Source organism: Ooceraea biroi, chromosome 2 (assembly GCF_003672135.1).
Source record: "Ooceraea biroi isolate clonal line C1 chromosome 2, Obir_v5.4, whole genome shotgun sequence".
In the NCBI taxonomy this organism is placed as follows: Eukaryota; Metazoa; Arthropoda; class Insecta; order Hymenoptera; family Formicidae; genus Ooceraea; species Ooceraea biroi.
Window position 1 is genome coordinate 334,589 of NC_039507.1, and position 22,843 is coordinate 357,431.

Sequence of the window (22,843 nt, forward strand, 5' to 3'; positions counted from 1 at the left end):
AAAAGCTGGCGCCTCTGAAAAGCTGGCGCCTCTAAAACGCCGGCGCCTCTGCTGCGCCGCGCGTCTAAAACGCTGGCGCAGCTACGCTGGCGCCTCTGAAAAGCTGGCGCAGCTACGCTGGCGCCTCTGGAACGCATGCGCCTCTGCTGCGCCGGCGCCTCTAAAATGCTGGCGCCTCTGAAAAGCTGGCGCAGCTACGCTTGGCGCCTCTGAAACGCCGGCGCCTCTAAAACGCTGGCGCCTCTGAAACGCATGCGCCTCTGCTGCGCCGGCGCCTCTGAAACGCTGGCGCGGCGCGTCTCTTTATAGTGAGTACCCGGCTTTACGCCTTCGCCGTAGCCGTCGCCGTCCGGCGACGTGAACCTATCGTACGTATGTGAACGCGCCTTTAGGGACAAAGTCGCTTTGCTTGTGTGCGTGCGAGCGTACGTACGTGAGTCTGAACCTGAATCTGGAGAAGAATGAAACGTCACAAGTGTTGCATATGATTACGGTATCTGAGGATGGAGTGCACCAATTTTTTTCGAAGTGGTCGCAATCGAAAGCTTGCATCCACAATATGTTATAAAAGTATCGTTAGATTTTTCAGTACGTCTTTAGTTCCTGAGATATTGTAATCAAAAGTTTATTTGACATGAATTTAACGTAAAATTCCGGATAAACTACTTGGTAGCGCGCGACGTCTATGCAGTGGCTCTCATTGTTCGGAACCTTGTTCTTTATGTACTTGGCGTCGCGACGTTACCGCGTCGCTTGATAACGAAGCCTCGAATTACATTCCTTGCACGAGAATGAGATGAAAATTTCGGTTGCAGATTAAATTACACTTAAACGTCGTTAATTAACTTAGGGATTAGATTCTCCCTCCCTCCCTCACGGTGCAGATCCGACGAGAATTACGTGAGAGAAGGATATTTTCGCCCAGTATGTATCTTCCCCTGCGACATACTATATTTTACTTCTAAATAGATGCGAGAAGAGAGAGACACGGTACTTTGTGACACACTAAAGGCGTTCCACGTACCTCTTCAATGTTTGAGTAATCCAGTGACACGCTGATCCACTGGGATGTAATACCAAGTTTCGTAAAGTGAATCACATTTATGGATGAGTACCGTTTTGAGTTTGTGCGCGACGCCTCGACGTCGCGATGCATTCAATCTCCGTTTCTTCATCTTTGTTAGCATGCTGTCTATAGCGTTGCTTACGATGCTACTTCGAAGGGCCATTGAAACATCCTTTTGACTAACCCTTTGTAGCTCGCGCAAAGAGCTTGCAGTGGGTTGGCGTACTTATAAGTTTCTCTGAACGTCAATAATATCTGACACTACTGGCAGGAGAAAAAAACGATTTAATCAAAATACATCACGTGATTTATTAATACAGTAATTATTTCTAACATTACAATAAATCTCATGTTTTATCGAGAAATTTGATTTAACGCTAATCGAGTCAAGCCAGCAATTCGAAGCAACTGCTTTTATAACGTTTGTGAAACTAATTAGAATATTATGTACGTTTTATACAAAATATGTTTGCAATATTGGGTAGACATTAGGTAAGCGTGAGACATTAATTGCGGAAATTGTTGGTTAGACATTTAAATTGCAGATCTTAGGCACGATGATTTGAGCTGCATCGCCAGTTTAAATCGCCCCATAAACGAAGCGCGTACACGCGCTACGATTGACGGTGATATTGCGGCACACGTATCTTTTATACATCGTTTCTCCTCTCGTTACGGTCACTTATCACTTCAGATGGCTCATATCGTAGACTCCATTATATTTCATTCCGTACGAGCTATCCCGTGGTCAGAGCTTGACACTTTTGTCGCTCGCGTAAAAAAAAGATCAAATTTGATACTAATGACAAACGCGTAGATTCATTTCCAGCAGGAATCCATGGAGACCATAGATTATTTAAAGAATTAGAAATTGAGATACAGTTTTCTGAATGTCGCAACGATATAGCGTGGATTTGTCTGATTTTTTATTTTGCTATAACAGTTCACACCCCGCATTTAATTCTTTCGTATCGCTGCTCGTTCCATGCGAATGAAACAACGTATAGTGGAGTAACTCCATTTGCTTGGGAATTATATTAATCATAAAATAAACGGCCGCCGTGAATATTACTCTATGAAAATTCATGTGAGGATTTAGCATGCGTTGTACGTTACGTACTCCATCTCGTATCTTAGTGCAACTTTAAAGAGCACCATACACATTCCTCTTTCCGTGATAATTTCAATGTTGCGAACATTTTTGCATTTCGAGCGGAATGATTATTCCTTGAAGAATTTTCTCAAAACTTGCGCGTCAACTCGACGTATATTGGGCGATACGTCTATCGCGCGCGTTTAAGCGGATCGAGGATTAAAGGAGCGAGAACGTTCGGACGATACGATACGCTCGTGTACGCACGGACACGCACATCCACGCGAAATTGCGTGTACACGTCGCGGACACCCGGCGAATTCCCTCGTGCAGGCATGTCCAATCATTGGTGTAGGAATTAGAGTCTCGATGCACGCATACCTGCCCGTCCCCGCGGTGCCCGTCCACCCTTGCACCTCCCCTGCCTGCACTTGGCTCGCCAAATTAATGAACAATGTCAACGTCGGCGGCGTCGCTACGCACCGCGCATACGGGATAACGTTCATAAAATTCGCTGACGAATCAGTCGCATTTGGATAATTTCGTTATTCTGCCGCGGCCCGGGGACTTTCTGCGTGATGAAACCTTATTCGGTCCGGTATCTCGCGGGATTCGCAGGCGCGTGCGTTTACGCGAAATCGAATTGTAATCGGATTTCTTCGTCCACTGTGACTCTTTGCGGTTTTCAGGCTCCCAGGAATATCGGGCTATGAAATCCAATTCGTCCGGGACACGACGAGATTTTGCGCAATAAGTTCTATCGTTGGCGGAATTTAGGGTTGGCCTCTTTTCCCAGCAAGACTCGTCCGAGATCTCCCGAATGTACGTGTCGCGGTCAGCTATTGGATAATGAAATTTGAAATCGCATCTTTTAGAAAATCTTTTACCCTCAATTATAACTAAAAAGCAAGAGGTCATTAAAAATTTTGTCATCTTTGAAAATCCATCCACGAATATGATTGTACGACTGCCTCCTCGAAGATTATAATTTGCCATGCGACATCGCGCCGCTGCGAATTATGTCTCTCAAGTATCCAACGAGACACGCCGTAAAAGTAGCGCAACAAAATACGAGCGTCGCGGGGTTAAAGTGTTCCTAACCGACCTAAATAACGATCCCCCTTTTTCTCGTTCCAGGTTAGCAGCGTTGCAGTGGCTACGTCGGCGAGGTACGAGGACGGCGGCGACGGCGACGGTGACGGTGACGACGACGTCGACGTGGAAGACGACGACGACGTGATCGCGCCGCGGGAGTAGTGGGGTCGAAAATCGGCACTTGCCCAGTGTCACCGTCCCTCGCGTTCTCGCACCCCCGATGGTTCTCGCTCTCTCGTGTACCCCTTCCGAAATCCACTGCCCCTATCTTTCCACCCCCAGTGCGCTCTCTACGCATACTGCCTGCGGAGCCTCTCCGCCATATCCACGTGCGTGCACGTCGCGTGTCGCGTACATTGGTGCACGCGTAATCACGCACACAGAGGAGCGCAGCTCCGTGACGGGAAAAGAGAACGAGAGAGAGAAAGAGAGAAAGGTCCGCGTTAATACGAACGCGCCTGCGCACGCGAGGTCGTCGTAGTGGGGGCACCAACCCTCTTTTGATAGGGTGCACTCCGCTTGGTGGGGAGCGCGTGTCACCTGTCGCGACGTCAGTGTGACGGCGACCGTCAGCGGGCGCGGATGGTCGACGTGCGCGCTCGCGCTTGAGATCGCTCCGTAAAAAAGAGGACCGTAACGTCGCTTACTCGGACGCAGCAGCCTCCCTCGCGCGTGGACGCTTGAACGCGTGAGCGCGAGTGCCGGCCGCGTTTTCATCCTCGCGTCGTCATCCTCCTCGCTTGGACGCGCGTGTCCAAACGCGCGCGCGCGCGCTCTCGTACCCTCCCGAAGGTGAATGTGCCGCTTGGCCGCAGCGGGGCGGCCGATCGTCCCCGATCGGGAAACATGCGTGCGTCGGAACGCCGGTGGACGGCCGTGGATGCAACGACCGCAACGGGAAACCACGACGAGGTCGCGCTGCACGTGGTGACTGCCGCGACACCCGCGCACCTCCCGACGCAGTGAAGAGTGTCGAAGAGAAAAAGAGAACGCGACGCGTCGCACACCCCGCCGATACGATCGACGAGCCACGGGTGAATTTGTTGTCGTCGAGCACGGTGCCTCGTCGCCGCCTCGTCGAGCGTAGTGGTGACGGTGATATTGCCGCGTGACAGTGCGCGAATACGCGTGTTCTTCAGGGAACACCGTTTTACGCGTGTGCCGTACTCGAGATCGTTCCTCCGACGGTGCCCGCGGCGGAGACTGCGAATCCTGGCACGTAATTCCGCTCGGGGTACCTGCGACAGCATCGCGAGGAGAAGATGAGGCGCGCCAGCCTCCGCGCCGCCCCAGGGATGCGTCCGTTGCTGTCCTGCTGGTGCGTCATCGCGACGCTCACCCTCGCCCTGGCCGCGTGGCAGGAAAACGTTAGGCCGAAGATGTACGTCCAGCTAGGTGAGTGATCATTTGTGAACCGTGAATTTGTGCGTACGGTGGATGCACATCATGCGTAGTGTACGTTCTCCTCTTTGATTCGTTTTGCGTTTCTTTGCGACTGCGAACAACGTGGTGCGGAATCAGTGCGCGGTGTGTGCGGTGAGCCAGAAAGTTTCAGGCTTTTCATGCGCGAATGCCGCTCTCGAGCGCGCTCGCTTTTATGCATTTTTAGCCGTGAGGGACGGTGCCTTGAGCCTTCCGACGATTGTCGATAAATGCTTCCCATCTGACTGCGCCCGCTCTAATGATTGCATTATTAACGCTGGGAATTACTATCATCGAGAGAGTGGAAAATTTATATTCTCATAATGAAAGAAACGTGCAGTCAATGAAAAAGAAAGAGAAAGAGAGAAAAAAGAGAGATGGATAATCGGAGGAAAAGTGGTGCTCCGACTTTAGCCTGCTGATATCTCGATCTGTATTGTCGGCGGTTATTTACAGCTAACCGTTTCGTTGAAACGTCGGTATCGAGCGACGCTTTATAAATTGAGTAACAACCATCACAGCGCAAGGGTTGAAGGCCCTCCCACAAAGTTCGAAGCCGCATTCCCTAAGTGCGAGAGCTTTGCACACGGCTTTGCTGCGCTATGATGGTGCGGGGTTGCAGCACGAGTGGCAGGGTCATGCACCTTCCCCCACCTGTGCGGGTGGTTTCTCCCTCGAGCCGAGGAAGAGTTGTTTCATTACGAATCGGTGACTGTGAGCCTTAATCTCTCTCTCAGCGGTGCAAAATTGCCTCCTCCGCCGCCCCATTTTCACCCTTCCTCCGATCTTCTCGCTAAGGGAAAAAGGAGCAGGAAACCTCGTATCGATCGTGGTATCTCGGCTAAATTATTAAAGCGCGAGTCGCGCGATGGTGCACGAACGCACCGATTTCTCATCTGTACCAGCTCCCATGGCTCCGTTCTACGTTCTACGTTACTTCGTTCTACGTTCTACGTTCTACGCTATTTCGTTCTACGTTCTTCTAGCAGTTTGTTCATCATGCGAACGCTCGGAGAACGCGAAAATGTCGTCACTGCGAGGGCGTCGGTTTTCCGACGTTTTCCCACTCAAATCCTTACGACTCATTTTGAATCTATGGTGATCGTCGCGTGCATCGCCGCTTGCTCCCATCCTGTTTACGTAGCTCGCGGGAATTTTTCATATATCCGCGATGTTCTACAAGCGTGCTTTCGGCGGGCGAACGTTTTTACATCGAATACATGAATATTGAATATTTAAATACTGGGCGTTTTTGCGGAATAAAATTATTAGTGCGGTGAAATGTAAAGCGTTTTTTTTCCTCGTTTCTTTTTTTTATCCGGGATTGCTCGAGGTTGATGTAGTCGCGTGCTGCCTCAACGGGCGCAAATGTTTCGGTGTAGTACCGATACAGCTGGGTAATCGCACAATACGTTTTGAATCCCAAACATCGCGATAACAGCGACTAGGTTATCGAACCGGATATTATTCACGTCAAATTTTTATATCGCGCATGTCTGCAGTGGAATAACAAGTTAGAGAAAACCAATGCACTTTGATCAATGGCTGAAACAACAATGGCCATTTAAATGTATTGTCGATATTTATTATATATTTATAACAGATGTCTGACATGCATGAAGGATTATTTTTTTCTTGTTATTTCTTCTGATGGTCTCGTTTATTATTTATTCGTATAGACAGCATCGACTTATTTTTGACAAAATTCTGTTCTCTTTTTTTATTACTTTACTTTCATGATACTCGTTTTAATAAATATTAATGACGGAGAGATCGAAAGAGAGAGACTTATGAACTACAGTCTCGTGATAGCAGGAAAGATAAACGGAAGTGTCGGTGTATATTACGTCTTAAACTTCTCTCTGTTTACCGAAATTATAGCGTCCGACAAGAAAATACCTCGCATGAAAACGAGTTCAATATCTCGTTAATCTCGCAGAACCGATAGCTCCTAAAAAGGCCTTTTATCGGCAGTAACGAGCGTCGCTTCGGGATCGATCTCTTCGTTCCTTTCCGCGGTTTCTTTAAAGTGACGATCCTTTTATCGCTCACCCCTTTTCCTTGCATTCGCCCCATCATCACTGATTTAGACTAGTCACGCCGTGCCGATGGTAAATTGGTGCGCGTTATTGAGAACTCGGATCCAAAAGGACGGAACGGGGGACCGGCGGGGGGCAGCATAAAGTGTCCTACATCCGGGGCACTCGACCTTAACGGCGCACCGCGTGTTTCGTACGTTCCGCGTAGAAACGACGCCCCAACATCCATCACTCTTTCCGCGACGGAACGATATCTCGACGCGGGGGAGTGGGCGAAATAAATTGCTCCAAAGTGGCTGCGCCACCCTGTGCGGCGCTGGTTACATGCTCCTCCAGTATACCTGCCGTTATATCGTGGGCGCGAGTGGGCCGAACGGTTTGAGCGATAGAGAACTCGAATGTTTAGAACTCTCCACGTTTCTTGAAACTCGGCGTGGCTGATGGTGTGGCACTCGGAAACGTGCACTTAGACTGCGCCATTGGCGTACCTTCTTGCGTGAATTAGCATTCACTTTCCCCTAAAAACCGAGTCCTTGAGGTGCTTGAACGTCTTCCTTTCGATCGTGCCTAGCGTGGCTGCTGGAAGCAACGAGGCGATGCTTGAAAAGAAATTCCGGAAGAATTCCCGGAAGAGAGGTGGAAAGTAGTGTGGGTAAATTTATTAATGAATTTTGCTGCTGAACTTTTCTGCAAAGTTGCACCGATACGATAGGAAATTCTTGACGTAAATAGGATTTTATTTGCGGCACTCGATAGCGATAACAAATTTTCAACACTCGGCACTCTCGAAAAGCAACGGAACTTGTGCCCGGATGGCCAAAGTTGGAAACCTGCATACCTGTTCCCGCCGGGCTCTCAAGACAAACATTTTTCTTTCTAAAGTGTTTGGAACAACGCTCAGCGATGTGCCCGTGTCGACGTGCTTAATGTATTAATAGATCCTTTCGTGCGTGAGTTCCCTCATCTCCCATTGTAACTCGCGTTGTAACGTCACGCCGGTTCATTTTACAATTTATCCGGCAAAATTCGGCCAAGCGGACGCGCGCTAACCCTCTCGACCGTTCATCTCGCGGGAGAAGGTAAGTCGGATTCCAGCGATCCAAAACGTAAACGGCACATTTCGAAAGTTGCCATGTGGCGGTGACATGTCCCGCAAAATTTGTAGCTCCGGCGCGCATAATGCGCGCATTATTCAGTTTGCGCTGGGCGTACGACGTGCCGTATAACGGGGAACGATGTTTTTCTTCGAGATTACGGGGCGTGAATTAGTTATCATTCTCAACATCGCCGTTCCACCGCGCCTAATAGTGCCTGCGCGCTTGCCGTGCTCCGGGCTCCGGGCAAGTTAAACGTTACATTTCACACGCGCTATTATCGCGGCCGTCCCGCCGTGAAATTTCTTAAATCATTCTGGGTGTACTGCGGGGAAACGCGGATTAATCGCCCGAATTAAGAACCACGCTTTACCGCTGTAATTACTCGAACTGCGGGAACAGATGGCCATTACTCTGAGGTCCTACGAATTATGTTCGCTCGTTGATCACGTTTTTGGTGCAGGCCGCACCGCTCGAAACGTTACCTTTTCCCGTGCGCCTTCCTTCGCTCTTGAACAATTTGTCTTTGGCGGACCGTCCCGCTGGTAACGGATCATTTGTCACGGAATTATGAGTGATTCCGCAATGTGACAAATCCTCGTGCGTCTCGAAACGCTCCCTCCTTCGGATACGGAAACTTTGCGGAGATGACTACTCTTCTAAACATGGAATTTTGTAGCGTTACGGCGTGTCGTCGACGGCTTGCATAAACGTTTCCTCCGTAATACATCCCCTGGCACGTCGAATAAACGTCCTGCTGTCTGTCCATCGACATCCTAGCGCGAGCTCATTACGTCGTGACGGATCTCGTTCGACGATGCGTAGCCGTCGCATCCCCGTGTATCGGGGGTACATCGAGATATCGAGTGCGTCGCCAGCCGCGCGACGCGCCGCATTCGGCCTATTGAAATTACGCGAAGCACGTGTCATTAATGCGCCAGGCTGCCGTTGCTGTGGCGATACCGTTTTGCTCGCTGAGCCAGAATTTCTGCCAATTCTACAATGGGCAAAACCACGCCGCGGAACCGAAACTGTAATCAACGACGGGTGTGTATTTGCCGTTACAGAACGTCGCAGGATTCCGCGACGCGGCGCATTTTCCGCAGAAGGGGAGGAGGGGTTGTATCGCGTCCCTCTCCTCCTTCCTATTCCGATTCGCCACCACGTTTTTTATCACGTGACATGGCGCGTTTGGAGAAGCACCGCGGGATATAACCGATTAACCAATTACGCCCTGATTAAATCCTCTTTATGATCCTTTATGATCCATGCGCTTTAGCGGATATTGATGCTACCGCGTTAATGCGCGCTCCCCGATATGATCGCTAAATATTTATGTGACGCGCAGTCGTAATTTCCCGTTGACAGCCAGCAAATCGACGAGCTGTCCGCTAATGACGGAGACTGCATTACGGATCAATGCATTATGGTTGATTCTCTGGCATCTGTCAGTCACGTCGATCTTGTGCGCGGGCCACTCGCGTGATTACGCGGCGCCATTAAACCTCGTATCGTTCTCCTGCTTTCTCGAAATAATTACCTCGTTATTTTCGTCTCGAGCCGCAGCCACCTTCTTACATCGATGAAATCGATAAGGACCGAGCGGATGGGATGATGTTGCGCTCGATTAACAACTTTCGCAGTTACCCGAGACGCATTGTCCGTGGCAACCAAACATTTTCCATGATTCGCGCTCATTATACGCGAGCGCGAACAGCGCTCGCTCCTATCGGCCATGACGTTCAGTGGGGGGGGGGAGGGGGGGGCAATAGCCGGTTAGTTAATTGCGTACTAATGAAATCCTCTTTATGATTATTCCGTTGCACGTCCATTGTCCGAAAGTCATTACCGAACTGCTGATCGGGATCGTCGGAACCGGCTGCCGGCTGCCGGAAATCACCCCAAGCGCTATTTTTCGCGAAGCGCGTCCACCACTCACGCGGAGAAATTTCGATGCGGAGACTTGTTGCATTTTTTTTGCTCCGCCGGGCAACGCGGAGTTCGCGATTGATAAGTCACGATATTTGGACATCGCGTCGCGCGCGCGCGTACGCAATCACTCGCGCCGTCCGTTAAAACGTAAAAAATATCTGAGCGCGAGTTTTTCGATCGCCGTAAATCAAAACGCGACCCGGCTTCGCTCTCGAACGCCGAGAACATTTACGAGCCGCGCGCTACGATACGCGGTTTAAAAATCGAAAGACCGTACGCCACCGTACCGAGCGATCGGGGACCGGAAGCAGCGACCTCGATACGCCGGTATATTACGGATAAAGGGAGGCCACTGGGTTGGAACCGCGCGCATCCTTTGGCATTTCGAAAGTCGCGCCGATCGATAACGCGGCAGACATCGGCAGTCGAATTCGTCGTATAATACGTTCCCGACGAGCGGACTTGGCAATCGCACGAGCATTTTTTAAATGGCCGCGCCGGAAATGCGCGGACTTGCCAATGCTCTTCTCGCGCGCGGGGATTTATTCACGCGTGTACATGATCGACACGCGAAACTCTATCGGCGAAAGACGTGCTTGTGAAGCAATTTGTATTATCGCACGATGTCAGATACGTACCATACCAGCCGCGCCAGATAATATAATACGTGTGCGCGTATCGCAGGATCTGCTCTCCTTCGATAATTATATATACGAATATCCAATCTACGCCAATATTCAGCCGGTAATTGCAAGGGGATGATTCGAAAAATCTACGAGAGCCAAGGGGTCGTCTGTCACGTAATTAAATTCGACTGATAAATCAGACACCGTGATACTACGGGTGGTGCTCGCGCCTCGTGTATGGTACGCGCGCGATGTATCGATTACGCGTGAATCGTCATTAAAAGACACTCGAGCGGAGCAGCAGCGGCGGCGGTGGCGGCGGTGGCCGATAACAGTGGCCGTTACGAGTTCATTACTACATCGTGAGCTGGAGCGTGAGTGCCGGATCGGAATATGGGCTATGGCGGGCAGTTAATCCATATTACGGTAACTTTATCTGGTAGCGAGGAATACCGCAACGGACCAATCACAGCGGCGATCCCCCGCCCCCGGCCGCGGTGCCCCCCTCGTCGACCGACGAGGATACATTATGATTAGTTTCAGCGTGCCGTGTATGCGCCGCGGCACGTATAACCCGACCTCGGCCTAACCACCGGCTAAAATTACTGGGAATCGTGTCAATTGACTCTGAGCGTGGAATGAGAGCATGGACGAGATACGTAGTAGCAGCAGCGCAGCTTCTCCGGTACGTACATCGGAAAGCGCCGATAAAATTTACGTCGCCTAAGAAAAAGGCCATTTGTTACGACAGCGTAACGGCCGCGTGCGTCCGTTACGTCGTCGTGGAAAAAAGAGCAACTTTTTCGACGAGCTTCCCCGGGGGATAACTGATCGCCGTAGTGTCCCGGTGTCGTTGACCTCGGCAAACAAGTAGATCGATGGGACGGCGGCACACTTGCTGAAGTTGTCGTTAAACATAGGTAGCGTTTGTTGTTTGCGTTAATGATGCATTTTCATCGCCGTCTACCTCAATTAGGGCGGAGCAGCGACGCCGGATTATTATAGTTAAAACAATCGCGTGTTAAGTTATGCGAATAACGGCATTAGTCACGAATGAACAGGAGCGAATAATAACTTACTGTCCAAAGTGTGAGAGAATACTTGTTCGATCCTGTTCTAAATATGTTCCGAGACACTGATTAGATTCTTATTGCCAGACGATTCGATTTGCCTTTATGCGGTTGGCTACTTTCTCCAATTTACGAGCAGGAGTTAATTTTCCTCGTGGCTTTTCACGAGCTTGTGAGATTTCGTGGAGGTGACAACCATTGATTACGATGTAAATCACCGATCGGCAGTTGGTGTGTACACTCGCGGGGCTGAAAATGATTGATTCGACGTGAGCGACGAGAGGGGCGTTCTTCCACTTTTTTAAGATCTCTCTTTGAAGATCGCTCGCGTGTACATACTGCTCCCGCATTTTCTTTTTTTTTCTGTACACTTCAAGTGCGCACTTGATGGCGGAATAAGTAGCGTGCTGCCGTCGCCGAGGGGTTCATAAATCTTTTGTCGAGAAGATTCCCTCTGCCCTTCGTGCCCGATCCAGAGAAGCAAAAGGTCAAAAGCGAGCGCGGTTGCTGGAAAGCAGCAACCCCGAGTGGTTCCTTCGTCAGGGTATTGCTGGAAGTGTCCTCTTATCGCGGGTGTTGACTCGCCTCGACCGAGGTACCGGACAGCAATCGTCGTAAATCGACGTCCGCAACGATAAAAATCCCACGAAAATCGTTGATATACCGCTCTCGTATTTCTGTCGATCGACTCATCTCGTATATATTGGGTCATTAAGTATGAAACTTTACAAATGTAAAAGCGCCATCTTTAACATTTGTTATCTCAAATTTGGCGCCAGACGTCAGTATCAGGTTAGGTTAGTGTGATAGATGTATGTTCGCTCTTCAAATGTCATATTTGTTTGTTCAAATATCTTCATTAGTTTTATTGGTGGATTCTTTTTTATAGAACTATGGAAAAGTCCAAAATTCGTGTGATTTATGAATATGAGTTCCGCCGTGGAACCACAGTATCGGAGACAGCTCGTAATATCAACGCTGTATTTGGTGAAGGTTCAACTACTAAAGCAACGGTGGGCAATTGGTTCAAAAACTTCAGAGATGGAGATTTCAGCCTCGCTAATGAGCCACGTGGAAGACCAAAGACGAAGGTGGATAATGATCACTTGAGAGCCGTAGTAGAGTCCGATCCATCTCAAAGTACACGTGAATTGGCATCGATATTCAATGTTTCCATACCCACCATATTGGTTCATTTAGCTGCAATTGCTAAGATAAAGAAGTTGGACAAATGGGTCCCGCACGAATTGACCGATGCGCAGCAGGCGCAACGTCTAGAGGCTTCCCTTTCTTTGCTTTCCCGTCACAAAAATGAATCTTTTTTTAATCGAATTGTGACCTGCGATGAAAAGTGGATACTCTACGACAATCGTAAACGCTCACATCAATGGTTGAACGCTGATGAACCACCGAGACATCACGCGAAACCCAACATTACACAGAAGAAGCTTATGGTGACTGTTTGGTGGTCCAGGTCAGGTGTTATCTACTACAACTTTATGAAACCTGGTACATCGATAACGGCTGAAGTATATTGCAAGCAACTGGACGAAATGATGCAACAACTTGCTATTAAACAACCGAAATTGGTCAACCGGTCAATGCCAATCCTGTTGCATGATAATGCTCGACCGCACACTGCACGACTGACCGTGGCAAAGCTACAGGAGTTGGAATTGGAAACTCTCCATCATCCACCATATTCACCAGATCTATCACCTACCGACTATCACTTCTTCCGAAATTTGGACAACTTCTTGGTGGGAAAATTCTTCAATTCTCAATAGGCAGTCGAAACAGCCTTCCGCGACTTCATCGATTCCCGTACTCCTGGCTTCTATAGTAGAGGCATAGACCAACTACCACTAAAATGGCAGAAGTGTGTAGATAATATGGGCGCATACTTCGATTGAAAATAAATCATGTCCATGTGCCAAAAAATGCAAAAGTTTATGTTCTATTTGTAAAGTTTCATACTTAATGACCCAATAGTTCGACTAACCATTATCGTGCAAAGTAATGACCATTTTCCCGCAGCGGCGTCCGGGGACGTCCTTTAAAGAACCGAATTGCGATTTTGGATCCTGCAACTGCACGCCTGACGTGATTGTGCAAGGCTCGCACACCGCCTTGGGGGAGTTTTCGCATCGATTTAATTCTTCCCTTGAAATTTGGCGCGCAAATACATTTAGCGATACGCATCTCTCGCGCGCGCCTCCTGTAACAGTGTCTACACGCGTCGACATCGCGTCGCGTATTTCCAAGGCAGACGATGGTTCGCGTGTCCTTAACCTACAGATTAAAATATCATGTCAAAGAGAAAGAGAGGGAGAGAGAGCGACGACAGCTAGATACGAGAAGAGAAAAGGATGACAGGCACGAGCGCTCGCTTTCTTTTGCGCTTTAGCTCGTCGATAAAGCCGTGGCGCGAAATCGTTTATTTTCCTTCTCGGGCGCATCTTCCGCATCATTGGATGGAATGATGAAATTAAATGACATCGCAGCTCGTCCGATGATCTCTCCGGCAAAGTTAACTGACCTCCCAAGAGTTGTCGGCGCCTCTCGCTGTTGCGCGCCTTCCTAATTCGCCTGACCCTCTCGCCACAACCCTCTCTTTGTTCGAGGACTCGCACCCCGGCGACGTTCTCCGTTTCGCCACTCGCGTGGCAGCCCGATCTTTTCTTCCTCGATTTGGCCGGTGCAGAAATTGGTTTATCGCCGGGCAAAGTATGAATAATTCAAGCCGGCCGATTCGCAGTCCAATCAATTTGGGACGGGAGAGCAAAGTGGGTGGCCGGGACGTAGACGTCGGGGGCGGAAGGGTCGTCGGGCATGAAGGGGCGGAACGAAAAGCGGCATTAGTGGAACCGTTGAGTTTAATGTGCAGGACGAGCGAGAGCAGTCGTGGGGGTTGAGGGATTGGTCGCAGGCTGCTGCCGGGCCTAACTCCGATGCTGCTGGAATGGGAAATGCTTTTCCGAGGGGAGCTTGCTGTTGCGAAACGCGCGCGCGCGCGGGGGCGGCCGATACATCGGATTCGCAATGCCCGAGATAATCCGTGTCTAAATATTTCAAACTCGAGGCGGCCGTGACGAATCGCATAACGAAGTGCGTAACAATGTTCAACTTGTTCCCTGGTATCGACTTTTTCACTGCAAGAATATTTCCGACACCATTTTATGGAAATGTTTTTCTTGTCACAAATTGCGTTTAGTTTTCATTCGAAATATTTCAGCTTGCGCGGCTCATCGAAACATAATCGTCATTTGTTACGATCGTCTGGTTGAACGCGATCGCGCTCGAGAGCTTTGCTACCAGCTTCGTTAAAGTTTCGCTAAAATCTTGACAAGCGTGTCTGCAGGCGGACACGACCATGTACCGTCGTGCATGCATGTGTGGGTGTGTATGCACGTTGCGAGAACGCAATAGCGAAAGTACAGGGACGTGGAGGAATGGGGGCGGAGAGGGTGGGAGGTGTACGCGTTACGCGAAGTGTACACGGTAAACATGGTCTGCACCGCTGCCTGTTTATGGAGGTGATTTTTCGAGGTAGCTGTTGTGTCGCGAGGACGCCGTTGTTTCATAGCTCCGAGACAGCGGCTGCTGGCGACATAGAGACACCGGTGGCGTGAAGAATTGGATCTTAAAAGAAACGTATACCGCGGAAATCACGACGGAACGTCGTTCGTCGGGTGAAATCAAATCTTCCCGAATTGATGGTGTGGGTCCCGGGATGCGGGAGAAGATTTTAATAAAGATTACGCGAAGCGAGTGTAGCGAGTGTTCCCTTTAACTGACCGAGATTCAAATCTCGCGAACTTTATCGCACCGGAGTTTTTGAGTCATTGAGAGTTAATATTGAATGTCAGGGCAAAAGGGGTCATACAAGAGGTCATGAACCATGCAGAGGAGATCGCAGGAACTCGTGGACACTCTCGACGTTCCCGACGTCGAAAAACACAAAACAGGGGAGCACGCTGGAAATTTCGTTAGAAACGGAATTTACTCGGCGAGACGCCCGCGCCGGCCGTATCCGCCGTACTCCGTTGCAGTCCGGATGCACGAAGGAACCGTGAAATCGAAATCGTGGCACTCGCGCACTGTTCCAACGAATTACGGCCGTGGAAAGCTGTCGCGAGCACTTAGTTAGTTATACCCGCGCTCCGTCTCAAATCCAAACAATTCCGCCGTGTCTGTGATCGCATTCGAAGTGAGAAGCGACGCGCCACGCTGAAGCAGGCAAATGTCGGTGCCTAACTAAAGCAATGTATAATTAATTTAGCGCAATAGCGAATTACAATGGCGAGAAGACGGGTGAGCGGATCGTAACGGGAGGGGAAATGATTGTGGACTTGCGGTGGAGAGCAGAGAGAGAGAGAGAGAGAGAGAGAGAAGGAGAGAAATAGGTACAGCAAAAGGATACGGGAGGACGGGAGGGTAGCGAAAGTAAAAAAGGAATGCACGTGGGCATCGCCGGTGTCGCTCGGTGAACAACTTTCGCAAACTCAATTACACAGGTTTTTCTCCGTTGTTGATTTTCGCTCGCGATTTTTCCGTCGCGTAATTGCTGAGCGCAGTTCTCCGGTTGTTCACTACGTGTGCATATCCGTCTCTACGGGGTGTCGAGAAAATCTCACTCATGGAACACCGTATATTGTGACAATTAAATTAGACGTTGCGTGTCTGATTCATAAAGCGAGGTCCGCCCTCTCGCATCACCATTTGCCAGAAGCTCATCTGAAATTTATAATCGCGAAACCTCGTTTGTCCATTTAACCGAGTTAACGAGAATGGTACTGTGCACTTGGCAAGAATGTGACGAGCTCGAAAAATTATGCGAAACGCGCGGTAAATCTGTTTTCCGGATTATCACGCTCGGCTCGAGAAGTTGAGTTTGATCGATTCCGATGCAGCTGAAGCGAGAGACGTCAAATTGCCCTTGCAAATTAATTTTTCGAATCCTCATCAGTGCTCATCAATGATGATTAATTTTCATCTCGATGCACACGATGCATCCTTGTGCAAACTCTCGGATGCACGCGGAAACGTCGAGAGCCGGGATATCAGTTCTGTCTGTTGCCACAGCCTTTGCCCGGATCACGAAACCATTATGCCCGATGGTCTCAATATGTTGTAAGTTACTCCAATCCGTTGCAATTCGCGGCTAATCGAGCGTATCACGTGGATCAATACGGGCTTCAGGTCTGTCGCCTCCCTCTCCCTGACGTTTCTCTTTCTGTTGCGTTTCTAAACTTCGACGTCCAACCCTCCGTCTGGTTGTCTCGCTCGCTCTCTCGTCGCTTCTCCTTCTTTTTGCCTCTTTTTCGGGATGTCGACGCTTTCGGTTGTTCGCAAGTATCGTTAAGACTTTTAAAAGCTTCCCCCGATCCTGAATCCTGCCGAAAACTTTACGCGGAGTTACGATGATTATCCCTATCGAGCGTCGCATTTGTCGTTCCGCGATTACATTCGATCGTGCCTGATCGATATCTTGTCCTGCTTGAAGAAGGAAGAATTTATTTATACAGTTCAAAATTGAAATGCATATTAAAATATTACATCATTAAAACTTTTAGCAGCGCAAAAACTTTGTAAACAAACATAATTAAGGTAATGCATATTGAGTAAATTGTACGCACTTTATGTTATACTAGAAATAAAATCTTGGTAAAGTAGTTTTTATTTTAGTTAATCTGATTTTGACTTTTCTGTAGACGCAAGCATCAAAATATGACATTATTTGTATAAGTTCCATTGGGAAAAATATTATTTACATTATCGCTTGCGGTAGCGAGGCATCGTCACATCCGATAACGCGACGGACAGAACTTTGCTTCATCGTTTTCACGTTTGTTTCCGAAACATCCCCGTGAAAATCAAAGTGTCGTGGGCATCGCCTCTCTCTCATGTTCCCACATCCCCGGCGAACGGAAACATCGGCGATACTTTTCGTGCGGTTGCCGGCGCGAAGCGTTGACTCGTATCCTGCGGGATCGATCGCTCTCGAGTATCCTGCAGGATGCGTCACACCGGCCGGCATATACCCTCCCGCCTACCGTTCTGGTCACGGGGTGGTTCCCGAGTGTAGCACGATCCTTCTACGTGGACATTAGTTCCACACACAGTCGCCGGCTGGTCGTGTACTCTCTGGCTCGAAGTATACAGTATAATCTTTGACGGTACTCGAGAGAAAAGGAGAGAAGGAGAGAGGAAGAAAGAGAGAGACAGAGGGAAAGAGAGAGCATCCCCCGACAACGAGCTACACTTTGAAACGCTCTCTTCGCTCAGGATCGTTACCAGACGACGCCGGTAAATGCATCATTTCGACATGGATGGACGGTGCCTCTTTTTCTCCTCCCTGCTGCTTTCTCCCCTTTTTACTGGTTTTTTTGGAGGGCATTCGATCGCCAAGGGTCATACGACCCTCCAGTTTTAATTGAGGCTTCCGGCGGTTCTCGATTTGCGATATGCGATATTCAGCGCGAACGTGCCCGCTGATACCCTGATGATAAATACAATCCGAAACGCCCGTAGCTCTCGACGTCGCTTCGCTACCGCCGTTCCAACAGTAGTATCGTGCGTAAATCTATTTTAATATTTAATGATACTGTTCGTGAATCCTCATGGCCCTGGCGCGTGCGCGCAGTGTTAAGTTTCCGCTTTGAATCGCATTTCAGAAATGCTCGGGTGCAAATTCCGAGTTGGAATATGTAAGTCGCGAGACGCGGTCGGTGCATCTTAAACTATCTGCGACAAGGGCTCGTGTGGGGTAGCTCGTGTTTCTTGCCCGTTTGAACCCGGCACAAACGTGCGCGTGCATATTCTCGCGTAATCAAGATCGCGACGTGAAACATTCTCGAAATAGCTGAATGTGAGAACTAAACTAGGAATAGGAGAAATAGGGAGAGAAAGAGAAGGAGAGGGTTGACGCAATGCTAGATTGACATCATTGGTATATCTGTCGACGTCCCGTTGAACGATCAAACTCCCCCGGAACTGGATTTCTTGTCTCGCGTCACGAATCAGAAGCTTTTCAATCGCTACGACTGGCATTCCGGAAGATCGATCGTTCTTTCTCGCTTTCTCTCTCCTTCCTTTATCCTCCCTCTTCTCCACCCCTTCTGTCCTGCGGGGCGATGCATCAGTCGTGAGAAAGCAGAGGGCCACCGTGGACGACTGGGGTTTTAGAAGGGACAAATGGAGGGTGTCCGGAGGGTACTTTGACTCAGGCACCATTGCTCTCGGAAAACGATCGTCCCCCATCCTCTCAGATACACACACACACACACACACACACACACACACACACACACACACACACACACATTCTCTCTCTCTTTCTTCCTTTTTCTCCATCTCCGCCACTGCTGGCTCCTAATATCGTGGCTTAAGATGTCCGATACATGTAGCGATCGACCGAGCGTGCGCATCGCTATGGTAGGATCACAGGAACGTCCGCTGGACACGGAAGGAGAAAAACGACTACACGTATACCAGGACACCGGCAGAGAAAGAGGGATCCTTCACGTGGGTCCATGATCCAGGATTAAAAAGCTTGTGCCGGCCCAAGCCTTGGGACGAAGTCTTCCACCCGTGTCCGACTTGGCGTGCCCATCCCGACCACCCTGGTCTATTTTCCATCAGGAATTCCGGAGAACCGTGCGCGTCGTGCGCGAGAGTATCTCCGCAATTACACCCGCGTATCTCGCCCTTCCTGCCGACCGATTTTTCCCGCATTCGACCACAAATAATCCAGACTTTCGGCGCAATATCGTTCTATCTAGCCGTGCAAATATTTAAGCCGTCTCTCTGAAGAGGAGAATGCAGGAAGAGATAGAGAGCCAGAGAGTGGGAATGAGAGCGTGCACTTGGAAACGGCGAGGGGGAGCGGCGCGGTGGAAAGACGGGGGACAGACAGAGCGAAAGGGAGGAAATCGAGGAAGAGAAAGGGACAGAGGAGGAGAGACAGAGAGGAACGGATTCGTGGCTGCATCATATATCCCTTGCGGTGGTCGAGTGCGCACTGACGGTCCGCGCTGCACCGGTGGTGGTGCAGTATCGGTGAGGGGGTGGCGAGACCACGTGACCGCCCACGGGCGCCATGTTAGGGGCGAGAGCCGGCGGAGACGCGCGAGTTTGTACGAATGCCGAGTCGCCATGTGGTCCTCGCGGGCAGAGCCGATCAATACTCTAGCCGGCTGCTGGCAGAGCCAAGAGAGCACAAAGTTATGCACGCGCGACTACGACCACGACCACCTTCCATCGCCGTCACCGTCGCTATCGCTACCACCACAGCCATCACTGTCATTATCATAGGTAATAGGAGGCGGGGGTGCCAAAGGTGGCGGCATTTTGGAGAGAGTTCACCATCCTTCGTCCACTCTGTTGCTACGGAGACAAGGAAAGGGGGTGGCGCACGAGGGGGAGAATCCGAGATCTCGTGCCTTCTTGATTGCAATTTCTAATACCTTCGCTCGGAGAAGGTTAATGCGGGAAGTTCGGGCATCGTGATTCGGGGTGGCGAGGATGTGGCGACGCGATTCGGCGACGACCGGCACGTAACGATGGGGGTACATCACAGTTGCCCCGAGCATGGCCGCGACGTTAATGGGCCGGCGTCGTGATTAATGCCTAAATGCGAAACTGACGCGAAGGTGGTCCGTGCGCTCCCGCGAACAAACGCAGAGTGGGAAGCCTAATGCACGCACGTCGAAACGGCATGAACGTGATGCGTTCTGCTCTACACGTGAAACGCGAAACGCTCGTTATGTCACTCGGTCGCCTCTTTTATCCGCGCGATATCGGTGTCCCTTTGGTACAATGTCAAGTCTATCGATGCGCGAATGGCGTTATTAATGCCCTTCTGCCTAATTTCTGCGGATTTCTGTTTGTGAAAAGCCCGCGTGGCTGGTCGCTCTGAAAAACGCTTATACCCGTTAATACCAGCATAATACCGATACATACGTCGCGTTATCAATGATGGTTTTAACCACACTCACAGCCGCCGATGTTAAAAGGCCGTTACAGTGCGCTTGTGCGTTTGCGAGGGTGATTCTTGTACGCGATATCGTGTTACAAGCGACACCCAAATTTATCTCACTTTTTGCTGTGAGGATTAACGTGACTGTCAAAGATAAGCTGTTTTAAAATATCATGTAAAAATATTTTATAGGATCGTTTGTAATATCAGTATCATATATTGTGCGGCTTTGTTTAAATCGGCACATATATTAATTATAATGTTATCTATTTTTCTTGTAATATACTAACTTACACGAATACTCGATAACGCATTCTCTAAATATCACATGAAAAAGTTTCGTTTATTCGTCTATATTCGTTACAAGTTTCATGTTTTAGTGATTTCTCTAGCAGGAGAATCCTACTAGTCTTTTTCCGCGATAATTGTCACGTTTCGAAATAAACTGTTCTCTCGTGAGTTTTGTCGTCGCAAATGTCTGTCTCTGTTTCTCTAATTCATCAGGTCCACTAACGTAATGACGTTAACGTTCCTCGATCGAGATGACTCGAATGAGGTCGAACAAAGCATTTTTTGCGAGCTATTTTTCGATGAGCACGTTTGATTGTTTTCTATTCTTGATGTTAAAAAAAGGTGAAATTATGCACGATAATTTCGAGAGTTAACACCGTCGCTCGTCCTCGCTTAAAACAAACATGTCGTCGATTGGAAGAATGCATATACCGGCGCTCGCATATGTTAAGTCGACTGCTATTCCCGATATCCAGCCATCATCACGATAAATGCGGAACATTGACGCCGCGTTGCCGGGCGCTTATAAAGTTTCGGAGTCACGCTCTTTTCAGGGGAGGCGTCGCCGCGCGTACGTGGCCGCTAATAAATACATTGTTATTTTAACACGCTGCGGAATTGGGTCACACGCGTCCATTATATTCGCGCGTGCACACGTCGGTGCGGTTAATGAATAATCGCTTTCGTTATTCCATAATTCATAGCTGTACGCTGTTGCCTGCTTGCGTTGTGCTACATTTCAGGATCGAGCTCCAAGGCGAATATACTGTTAAAATTGTCGGGTTATTTGTTAATGCGTTATTAAACATTCGTGTTTTTTTTTTCCGTTTGTTGAATCTAAAAATGATTGCGTTCACTCGCGCTTAATTTTCGGATTTTCTTCCGCACATTTTTGTGTTGCTCAATCTGTCTCGTTGAAAATAACTGACATCAAATCTTCTGTTTCCGGCTACTCTTGATTTTATATATTGGGGGATTCTTTTGTTTCCTGTTTGAGCTTTATTTCTGTTTCCCGGATAACGTTCGAAATAATAAAACTGCACGAGAACGCCTGTCTAAATACCGCGCGACGATACGGATGTTCACGGCGACATCTCGAAGGTCATCGTTCTAGCGTAGCTCTGAGAGCGGCGGGGATGAATGAGGAGCCGGGGGTTGACGGCCGTCCTCCCTCCGTCATGGGCCGCAATGGCCGATTGCTATTTCCAATATCTTCCCTCGTCGATGCGTAGCGGCGCCAGTGCAACGAATGAACGAACGAACGAACGAACATCGGCAGAATTTCGTCGTTCTGTCGTTCTCGCTCGCGTCGCCGGGTTTTCTCGGTTCCCCTAATTTCCATATTTCTCCCCGTAGCCGGCCTCCCCCGTGTCGATTTGCCGTCCTGCTCCGCAGTGCCGCGCCATGGTATACCCGTCTCTATCGTTTCCGGCAGCTACAACAGTTACGGGAGATTATGGAAAAGCCATGCGGCGGGACGGAGATAACGGATGTATTGCCCGCGTGCGGGGTAGAGATAGAGACACCGGGGGGTAGATGGTGGTCGACGTAGGCAGGCGTAGGCGGCCGTAGTGGCAGAGACGAAGAGGGAGAATTAGTGGCGGAGAGAAAGATGTCGAGGACGTGGCGAGAGGGTAGGCCATGGGAGAGAAAAGGAGGACCGTCGCCGCGGTTCGGAGGTCGGAGAGCGAGAGGAACGAGCGGCTTCTCTCAGTCCGACTCCGCGATCCTGCTTTACTGTCTCGTCATGCAAATTCTACGACGGCAGGATAAGCGAAGGCGGCCCCCCCTCGGTCGTCCTGCGCGCTTGCTTCTCCTGCCCGCTTCCTCCTTCTTATCCTCCTTCTCTTACTGCTGCTGCCCGTTCTCCTCCACCCTCGTGGAGGGTACGCAGGCACGCACGCATGCGTTCGTTATGCGGGTAATATCGGGTGCGCCGCGCGCGCGGCGTACAAGACAAGGGGTGGGCGGGAGGGAACGTACGAACGGTACGTTCCGCCGGAAACAATGAGTCTCTGATTGGGGAAACGCTGGCATAGTTTTCGAAAGCTATGCGCGTCGGTTCCGAGTTATCGCCGTCCCCGTACGTGTGCGCGGCCGCGAATAGTTTGCGGATCAGTTTGCCGGATTATAGC

General features: G+C 49.7%; 1 protein-coding gene across 3 annotated transcripts in view; it reads left to right on the forward strand.

Moving 5' to 3' along the window:
• Positions 1-22,843, forward strand: part of LOC105285951 (semaphorin-1A) — a 228,725-nt gene that overhangs the window by 48,497 nt on the left and 157,385 nt on the right. For all 3 annotated transcript variants that reach the window (XM_026975324.1, XM_026975325.1, XM_026975326.1), the window contains exon 2: positions 3,297-4,649. In XM_026975324.1, coding sequence (XP_026831125.1) covers positions 4,517-4,649 — 133 coding nt within the window. In that variant the 5' untranslated portion in view covers positions 3,297-4,516. The remainder of the gene's footprint in view (positions 1-3,296; positions 4,650-22,843) is intronic.